Genomic DNA, 10,361 nt, shown 5'->3' on the forward strand with positions numbered 1-10,361 from the left:
CACCCCGGGACGATCCGGTGCATAGGAATGAGGCCATGGGAAAAGGTCGTGGGGAGGATGCCCCCATGACCGATGTGGCACGGGCGCCGCCGGCTGGCGTGCCGGGATCAACACTGGCCAAGGAGACTCTGACAGGAGGGAGCAACGCCATGGTGGTCATGCCGCTGCAGGCCACCATGAACACAGAGCGGGCGCCGGGAAGTGGACCAGTCGCCGGGGTGCAACAACCCCGAGTGGGAGTCGACGAAGCAATGTGTATGCGCTCTTTTCCGCCCTTCTTGGGAATGACAACCAGTTTGGCGAGCCACTCTGGATGCCGCACCTCTCGTATGACCCCTACTTCATGTAGCTTGTGCACTTCTTGGACGATGAACGCCTGCTTCTCCGACGCTTGGCGACACGCTTTCTGCTTCATCAGGCGGGCGTTGGGGCACACCGCCAGGTTGTGCTCGATTACCTCACTCAGGATGCCAACCAGATGTAACGCCTTCCACGTGAACACGTCCTTGTTCACCCAGAGGAAGTTGACAAGTGTTTTCTCTTGCTCCGGGGGAAGGCCGGCACTGATGGTGAAGGTAGGGCCCGAGTTGTCGCCGTCGACGGGCACCTTCTTCATTTCGGCACGATCTTGGGAGAACAAATGCTTCTTCCTTGCGGGAGCGGCCTCCGGGGCCCCCTTGGCGTCTGGTTGTTAGGCTGTCGTAGCCCTGTAGGCGAGCTTGAGGGCTCAGACCACACCCTTCATGTCCCCAACCATGGTGACGATGTCGCCGCTGCCTGGCATTTTGATGACGATGTAGCCAGGGCGGGTCACCGCCATGAATTTGGTGAGCGCGGGATATCCCAAGATGGCATTGTGAGGAAGGCCGATGTGCGCTACATCAAAGTCGATCAGCTTGGTGCGGCAGTTTCCGCGCTTGCCGAATGTGACCGGAAGGCGCACCTGTCCCGGGGGGGTGGTGGATCCGCGGGCTACCCCAGGGAACGACCTAGTCGGCAAGAGCTGGTCATAAGGCACTTGAAGCATGTCGATGGTTTCCACGGAGAGGACTTTGAGGCCAGCGCCCCCGTCGATGCGCATCTTGGTGACGACCACGTTGCTGATGGTCGTCATGCACAACATGGGGTGCACGCCAAGCGATGGCTGCGGATCCGAGGTGGTTCCTGGAGTCAAAGGTGATCGCTACGTCAGGCCGCACGTGGCCTTGCGCGGCTTCGGTCCATGGCCGAGCGGCACTTGCTTGGCAGAGGAGCTGCTTCGCCTGGCGACCAGATGCAGGTGCTTGGGACCCACCGATGATTTACGCAATCGCGGGGGGCCCGAAAGTGCAAAAGTTCTACAAACTGACCACTAAGCTCTTCCCAACAGGAGACCAAGGCCTCTGGGAGGCTACAGAGCCAAGAGTGCAGGGTGCCGGCGAGGGCGAGGGGAGACCAGTTGGCCATGGCCTTGTTGTCGCCGCCTGTAGCCCAGATACTCTGGCGTACAGCTGGAGGAACCCTTTGGGGTCCGCCGCACCATCATAGCGCGAGGGCAACCCCGTCCTAAACCTCACCGGCCACCGTACTAGGCGTAGGTCAGGAGTGAAGGTTGGCCATCCTGCGGCGCCCGAGGAAACGACGGGACGGGCAATGGGGCATCTAGCATCGGCCATGAGGTTGGCGAGGCTAGGACAGAGCGAAGCAGAAGGGAGAACTACCGCATCGAGGCTGGGTCTCGTCGGGTTCGAGCAAACAGGGAGAAGAAGTGGACACAGTGGTTTACCCAATTTCAGGCCACATTGCGGCGTAAAACCCTACTCCTGGTTCGTGGTGGATTGCCTCGTGATGAGGGTGAATATGAACTAGTACAAGTGTGAGGCTCTCTATGACACCCAAAATTTTATTTGGCTTTTTCAAAACTTTTTCTTGTTTTGAGGGAAGTGATTTGAATTTTTCTTCTAAAAGAACTTTCCCTCTCAACATATTTTCTTTTGTGACTAGTACTTCATTTTTGGTTTCACTCAAAACATGATTTTGGTCTTGAGGGTTTTCCTCTTTATTTTGGACTCAAACCAAAATGTTTTTCTCTTGGAAAAATGCCTTTTGAAAATTTCTTTGAAAAAGGCCCTAGAGCTTTTGGAAAGATCCTTTGCCACTTTCAAACATTCCTCTTGCCATGGCCCAAGGGTAAATTCCCTCCCTTAAACCTCTCCTCACCTTTGGATCATGACTTACTTCAAATCCAGCAAGTTGAACCTCCCCATATGATTATTTTTCCATTTAAATCTTATAAAAACTATTTCTGTCTCCTATTCAAGCCCTTGGAGATTTACAAAGGAGCTACCTTTTCTGTTTTGATTTTTGCCCCCAAACCTTTTTCCCTTCCTAGTCCTTTGAACCCTCAACCAAGATCCATGAAGATCCACTGGTCTTCAGTTCAAATTTTTCAAACTATACTTGCTGCAAGTTTGGACCAGATTTGTCAAATTTGGTGAAATTCATTCAAATCCTTCTCCATAAATTCTGAGAAAAATCAGGCAGCCTCTGGGTGCATTGAGAGGTCACCTCACCAAGTCCCAGCTCCAGGAAAAGTTTTTCTGCTTGCCAAATCATTCTGTCGAACACCTGCAGGGCATTGTCAATGTCAAGTTCAGTAAATTCATAGTGCAGTTCAGAAGCTGCTGTCGTTTTCTTCAGAACATCTCCTCGATCTCGCCAGTAACTGCGTTGGCACCTTGCTCCCCGTCCCCTCCCCCTTGTCCCTGCACCGCACGAACGCCTGGACGCTTGCGGGCGTCGGCAACGAGCTGGAGGAGGTGCGCCGCCCCGTGACCGATGCCAGCGGCGGCTTTGCGGCCGCCAGAGAGAGGCGCGGCGCAGACGGCGCCACCCAGCGCTGCCCAAGCCACCGGAGATCGCCGCGTGGCCTCCCACTCCCCAGAACGCGCTGCCACTCTCGTCGTGAACCGCTAGGCGCGGAGCGCGCTCTATGGCGCCGTCGAGCCCGTGCGGCCACCCCACCGTGGACCAGCGCCATTACGCCAAGACCGACCAGGATTAGCGGGGGAACAGCACCAGTACACCTCACTGATGCTGCCTGGCCACTCAAACCGCCTGCTCAACCACTGCCTCGCCGTAATCGCTCGCCGGAGCAACCCCGTTCACGGCCACCCCCTCGATCCGCCTATAAATAGAGGCCCCGAGCTTCAACTCGAACCCACACCATCTCTGCACTCCACCTAGACCGCGCCAAGCCACTAGAAGAGCCCCGAGGGAGCTTACTTCCCCAGCTCCGGCCGCCGCGACCCGCCACGGGATCCAGCTCGATTCGCTCCCGTGCGTGCACCTCTGCCTCCCATCTCTTGCCAGTAGCTCTCTAGTGCATCCCTCTTTCTGACTCGCGCTTCAATTCGAGGTTTGGAGCACCCACCGGAGTTCTCCACCATCGCCCGAGCCGCCGTCCGCCGGAGAAAGTGTCGCCGTCGACGTGGTGCTCTCCGACGGTCGAGACCACCACTCACCGACGCGGAAGGACATGCTGAAGCTCTTGGTACACTCCGATCTCCCTATCTCGCCGTGGTTCGACGCCGGCGACCAGCGCAGTCTTCGGGCGCCGGCGAGCTTTTTAAACCTGACATGTGGACCCCCCTGTCAGCCTCTATTCTCCTCTCCCTCGAAACGTTTTCTGTTGGCGCCTTCGGGCAAATACGTCTTCCTTTTGAGCTGGCGCGTTTCTTTCCGAAGCGTTTTCTGTTTTCTCAGTTAAACCCCTGGAACTTTTCTGTTTCATTACAGATGAGTCCCTGGACAGAAACCTTTATAACTTTTTAATAAAAAGTGATTTTTGAGTGATTCCTTTTTTGTCAGTCTTGTATTTTTGTCTAGTTTTTTATAGTATTTATTTGGAAATGTTTTGGAGAGGTTTTTATGCACGCGTTGATTTTCACATTAGTGCCCGTTTTCGTTATGCCGTAGGTTCCGAAAGAGGTGACGGAGCCGCGAACTTCGCCAAGCTAGACTCCGACTTCTCCGAACCAGGAAAGCATGTTTGAACCTTTGATATGATAGGTGTTTTTGCATGTTTGCGTGAGAGGTTGTGCGTGGCATATGAGTATCGGTGAGTACCTCGTTGCTTGTGAAGCAATTACCCGCATGTTCCAAAGTTGCGATGATCTCTGGTGAGAGATGCCCTAATCATGTGGTGACACGAAGGGTAGCAACGTGGTACTGTTGTAGCATACCAGCCTTGCGTCATCCGACAAATTCCAACGTTAACGTGGACGGAGTCACGTTATCGTTCTTCCACCTTCCGTGCTACCACATGTTTTCTGCCAGAATGCGGTTTTGTAAGTTGGTGACCTCTTTCCGTGTACACACCAAACAGAGGGGCCGGGATGATGGTTCCATGGCCCTGGATTAAAGCCAGTCTTCCGGTCAGGGGGCATGGGTGTTTCCGGTTGGGACCGAGAGGGGGGCACCCCTTAGAGCGCGCGTATAGAAATTTGATCCCATGCTACGCGAGGTTGTAGCCTCCCCGTCTCAAGGTTTTTCTTGAACGTTGCCGAGGGTGATCCCTGGCTTCGAAATGTTGAATGGGTGTCTACTGGTTAGACGTGTTTCTTCCAAAACACCGTAAACGGAACTAGTCCCCGTGACTACTGAAATCCGTTGGCTGTGGTTAAAGTACAAACTCTGCAGAGTCAAATCCTTCCGAGTCATCGTATCCATAGTCAAGTAAACTTGGCGGAACATTACTCCTGTGGATGGACTAACCCTGTTGTTTATCTCATGTCTGATTATTCTCGTGATATGATTTAAAAATTCAAGAGCTACTAAGTTACGAAAATAAGCCCTTTATGTGATGTCGCTCAGACGTCCGACTGTGGCATGTTTGTCTCTTACTTTCAATATAAGCCCTGTATGTGATGTCGCTCAGACGTCCGACTGTGGCACGCACTGCCTTCATTTTCTGTTATAAGCCCTTTATGTGGTGTCGCCCCGACGCCCGACCGTGGCATTATTATCCTTGCGGTTTCCTCTCGAGGAGTCATTCAGACCCTCGTTTGGCACCAGTATTACTATTCTTGCAGTTTCCTCTCGAGGAGTCATTCAGACCCTCGTTTGGCACCCAGTATTTACTTTGGGATTTCGGGAGGACTACCGCCCGACTTCTCTGTTATTTTCCCATGCATTATTGTCTCTATGTCTGAACGCACTTGTTATTCCATCCTTACGCTTCATGTTTACATTTGTTATATCTTATGTCCGAACTGTCTTGCGAGTACTTTCATAGTACTCACCTGGCTTGTTGATTTGGCCAGATGTTGACGAAGGCGATCTCTTGGATGAAGAATTTGATAGTGCGTCCGACGCCTAGAGGAGTCCCAGTCAGTCCTGTGCGATCCCGGATATTGGTCACTTGTATTATATACGCTTCCGCCACCCGCAATAAGTCTCCTCGAGCCTCACTCCGACGCTCGAAGAGCTGTAGTTTTCAGGAGTCATATCACCCACTTCGCGGTGATATTTCCACCATCGTTGTTATCGTGAGTTAGTAGTTATGCCGCCCTATCCGCCGTTATGTTTTATCGGCATTCATGTAATAAATTGTTGAGCAGTCCCCGCTCAACCTTATATTATATTCAGTACTCCTGGTATTTTTCTTTTGTGACCAAGATATTGTCTACCAGTGAGAAGGAATTCTTCTTTACTGGTCCGTAAAAGGGATTGGTCTCTCAATAAATATTTTATTGAAAAACCGGTCGTGACAAGCTTGGTATCAGAGCCAGGCTGACTGTAGGAAGCCACTAGGTGCGATCGCTAATCGGTTATTAGTGTCTTTTGTGCTTTTTCAGCATTTTGCAATTGTAGCTATTTTCTGTTAGTCATCATAAATTTATGACATGACTACTCAGAATTTTTGCCTACTTTTGTAGATGGCTGGCAGCAGCTGCGAGACTCGAGCATTCACGAACGTGCCCGAGGGGTTTGTCAAACTCCTTGTCTCCATCACCAAGCTTGCGATCGGGCCAGCGACTCGCCCGGAGTTCACGCTTTACCAGCACAAGCTCAGCGACGACGTGTCTATGCACCAAGCTGTGGTGCAATTCAAGGGAGGACGTTCTGCAGCTCGCCACTTCCGTTTTGTGGGAAGGGCCATGCCTACGGAGAGGCATGCCATGCAGATGGCTGCCCGTGAGGCGATAGCTCGTCTTCGGGACATCCTTCCTATGATGAAGACTCGCCGCTACCGCTACCACCCATGCCACGTGCCATATACCAGTCACTATGCATTCGCCTGCCATCGGGGAGAACGAGATGAAGCCATCGAGATGGATGTGGAGTATCTCAAGGCTCTGGAGGAGTCTTTCGACAACCTCGTGGATGATCTTGTGGTTGGCCGCATGGACTTAGTCCGGGGCGGTCCTGCCAGGAGGAAGGAGCTTCTTCACACAGCACCGCCTCTGACATTCGTTTCGTCCTCAGCATCTTATGCACCGGCCGTTTTGGCCACTGCTCGCCGTCTGCCTACCACTGAGGAGTTCCACAAAGTCATCGCGCCTATTCCAGTCAGAGCTGCACTGCCTACCACTCCCGCACTACCGCCAATCGCCCCCGCGCCATCACCGCAGCGCAGCGTTACGCGCCAGGAGCTTGCTAGAGAGGAGGTGGAGGTTGAATCTCCTGGACCGCTGAGTCTTGCCCTCGGCAAGGGGAAGGACATCGTCACCATCTCCGACTGAGAGCGCCGAGTAGCCGCGCGTTATGTCTGCTTGTATGATGTGTTTTATCTGTACGATAGTTTATTAGTGTGTTCGCTGCTTTCCGGAGGAGTACGCTAGTCTAAATAACATGTCAGGATTGTGTACGCACATCCTGAGTGCTGTATCGTGTGTTTGCTTTTCGCGTGTAAGATATATGCTAAGCAGTTCTTCTCCGTGCAAAATCGTTTATGTTTTCTTAAAAACCTTGAGGTCTTTTAAATTGTTGCCTTTGCAAGATTTTCCTTGTGCTACATAGTTCTTCTCATGGGTTTTGCAAAATACTACCCCAGACTGGAAAAATGTCTCGTCCGTGGACTCGCTCCATGCCCAATCAGCCAGAAGAAGTTTATGGGACACAGACTAGCAACAACCTCACTCAGGGACAGTCCAGTCAACAAGACAGCGAAGCAGCCTTGTCTCAAGTATGCCGTCTCTTCGAACAAAGCCAGCAACAGCACCAAGAGATGATGAATCACGTCATCAATATGGGAAACCACTGTGAACCCTATCAACCTCATTCCAAGTTATCTGAGTTACAGAAGACTCGCCCTTCAACGTTTGCTCACACTGATAAGCCGCTGGAAGCCGATGATTGGCTTCGTGACATCGAAATGAAGCTGATTATTGCTCAGTGTCCAGATCATGAGAAGGTGCTTTATGCACCACACTACCTTACTGGAGCAGCTGCAGCATGGTGGGAAAACTTCCTACACATGCATCCCAGTGAACACAACATCACCTGGGAAGAGTTCAAGGAAGGCTTTCGTGGGGCACATATCCCCAGGAGCATCATAAAAATCAAGAAGAGAGAATTTGACGACCTCAAGCAAAGAGGCATGTCAGTGACAGAATACAACGGTCAGTTTACCCAGCTATCTCGTTATGCCTACGACGAACATATGACAGAGAGCAAGAAGATGGAAAAATTCCTGGACGGCCTGGCACCGGCACTGAAATGCCAACTGGTTGTACACACTTTCCCGGATTTTAAAACTCTGGTTGACAAGGCCATTACCTTGGAGAATGAGCGCCGTAGTCTGGAAGATATCCGTAAGCGAAAGAGGGACAAGACAGCTCTTGCTCGCAACAACTGAAGCAAGACTGAGGTTCCAAGGACAGATGCAAGGAAATCCACGACTACTGATCTAAGGCCCGCCAGACAGTTTCATGCCAGGGACAAGGAGTTCACGTACCGTCCAGGGGTCACCTGCTATGCTTGTGGTGAAGAAGGGCACTATGCTAAACAATAACCAAAGCCGAGGAACTCGGCCCCCAAGCCAAACAATGGTGGAAACAATCCAGCCCCCAAGCGCAACAATTTCAATCCCAACAACAACCACAGGAAGGGTCACCTGAACCATGTGACCAGGGAAGAAGCGCAGAATGCCCCAGACATCGTGCTCGGTACGTTCCCTGTCAACACAGTACCTGCCACGGTTTTGATTGATTCTGGAGCTTCCCATTCGTTCGTTTCGAAGAGTTTTGTTTTGCAACATGGTTTTCCGATACTTCCCTTGGAAAAATCTATGATCATCAAGTCCCCCCGAAACAAGCAAATCGCTCAGAGCTACTGCCAAGGAGTAATCATTGAGTTCGAAGGACTACAGTTCCAAGCAAATCTCATCGTGTTGGAAAATAAAGGACTGGATGTCATTTTAGGGATGGACTGGTTGACCACCAACAAAGGATTCATTGACTGTTTCAATCGGACCGTGATTCTCACTCACCATCATGGCAAGAAAATTAAGGTTATAGCTCAAGAAAGGCCACGGTCACGGCAACCAAAACTGAACAAAGTGGACATTTCAGAACTGAGAAAAGTTCCAGTGGTATGCGAATTTCCTGATGTGTTCCCTGAAGAACTGCCAGGCATGCCACCAGACCGAGGGATAGAATTCAGCATCGAACTAGCACCTGGCACCGCTCCCATCTATAAGAAACCTTATAGAATGGCACCCTCAGAATTGGTGGAGTTGAAGAAGCAGATAAAGGAATTATTGGACAAAGGATTTATTCGAGCCAGCTCCTCACCATGGGGTTCGCCAGTTTTATTCGCCAAGAAAAAGGATGGGACACTGAGACTGTGTATAGATTATCGAGCCCACAATATGGTCACCATCAAAAACAAATATCCGATGCCACGGATAAATGATTTGTTTGACCAGCTCGCACAAGCCAAGGTGTTCTCAAAAATTGATTTGAGATCGGGATATCATCAATTGAAAGTACGGACAGAGGATATCCCTAAAACAACATTCACCTCCAGATACGGACTATATGAATTCACAGTGATGCCTTTTGGTCTAACAAACGCCCCCGCATATTTCGTCCACCTCATGAACAAAGTGTTCATGAAATTCATGGACAAATTTGTTGTGGTGTTCATCGACGATATTCTGGTATACTCGAGGACACCGGAAGAGCATGCTGAGCATCTCAAAATTGTTTTGGGAGAATTAAGGAAACATCAGTTGTACGCCAAGTTTAGCAAGTGTGAATTTGGGTAAGGCAGGTTGGTTTCCTAGGCCATATATTGAACCAAGAAGGCATGGCCGTAGACCCGGAAAAAGTCAAAGCCATACTTGACTGGAAGCCACCCGCCAACGTTACAGATGTGCGAAGTTTCCTGGGAATGGCCGGATATTACAGAAGATTTATTGAAGGATTCTCCACTGTGGCAAAACCAATAACACAGTTGCTCAAGAAAGACAAGAAATTTGTATGGACGGAAGCGTGCGAGAAAAGCTTCCAAGAACTCAAGAAGAAGTTAACAACCGCACCAGTATTAATCGTGCCAGACATACACAAGAGTTTTGAAGTATATTGTGACGCGTCCCGAAAAGGCCTCGGATGTCTACTAATGCAGGATGGCAAAGTTGTCGCGTATGCCTCCAGGCAGCTGCGAAAACATGATGAAAATTACCCAACACATGACTTGGAGCTAGCAGCAGTCATACATGCACTCAAGGGGTGGAGGCACTTTCTGTGGGAAATCGCTGTGAAATATATACGGATCATAAGAGCCTCAAATATATTTTCACACAGCCAGAGCTAAATTTACGCCAACGACGCTGGTTGGAATTGGTCAAGGACTATGATGTCGGCATTCACTACCATCCAGGGAAAGCAAATGTAGTGGCTGATGCCCTTAGTCGAAACCCCAGCCCGGACAACGACGGTCCGCAAAACTTGAGGCCTGAGTTTCAGCAAGAGTTCGCTAGGCTAAACATGATGTTAGTCTTTGAGGGCACCGTATCAAATCTGGAGATACAACCCACCCTAGTGGAACAAATTAATAAGGCTCAACAGGGACATCCCAGCATCGAAGGTATAAAGAAGAAAATGAACCTTGGTAAGGCTTCAGAGTTCGTCACAGACAGTGAAGGAATATTATGGTACGGAGACAGACTTTGCGTACCTAACATTGAGGAACTCAAGCAACAAATCCTAACCCAAAGCCACACCGCTTCATACTCAATCCATCCTGGAGGAACCAAAATGTACAAAGACATTCAGGAAAGATTTTGGTGGCACGGTATGAAAAGGGATATAGCCGCATTTATTGCTTGTTGCGATTCATGTCAGCGCATCAAGGCCGAGCATCAAAAGCCAGCA

The 10,361-nt window shown here is 50.5% G+C and overlaps 1 protein-coding gene across 1 annotated transcript; it reads right to left on the reverse strand.

The window, feature by feature from the left end:
• Positions 1 to 727: 727 nt before the first annotated feature.
• On the reverse strand, positions 728 to 1,114 carry LOC109770737 (uncharacterized). The gene has a single exon (XM_020329448.1). It carries the CDS (start codon positions 1,112 to 1,114, stop codon positions 728 to 730), a length of 387 nt encoding a protein of 128 aa, XP_020185037.1.
• Positions 1,115 to 10,361: the final 9,247 nt, after the last annotated feature.

The sequence above is a fragment of the Aegilops tauschii genome, chromosome 2 (genome assembly GCF_002575655.3).
Source record: "Aegilops tauschii subsp. strangulata cultivar AL8/78 chromosome 2, Aet v6.0, whole genome shotgun sequence".
In the NCBI taxonomy this organism is placed as follows: Eukaryota; Viridiplantae; Streptophyta; class Magnoliopsida; order Poales; family Poaceae; genus Aegilops; species Aegilops tauschii.

Coding starts and splice junctions, on each gene's coding strand:
- LOC109770737 (XM_020329448.1), bottom strand. CDS start 1,114: ATGACGACCATCAGCAACGTGGTCGTCACCAAGATGCGCATCGACGGG.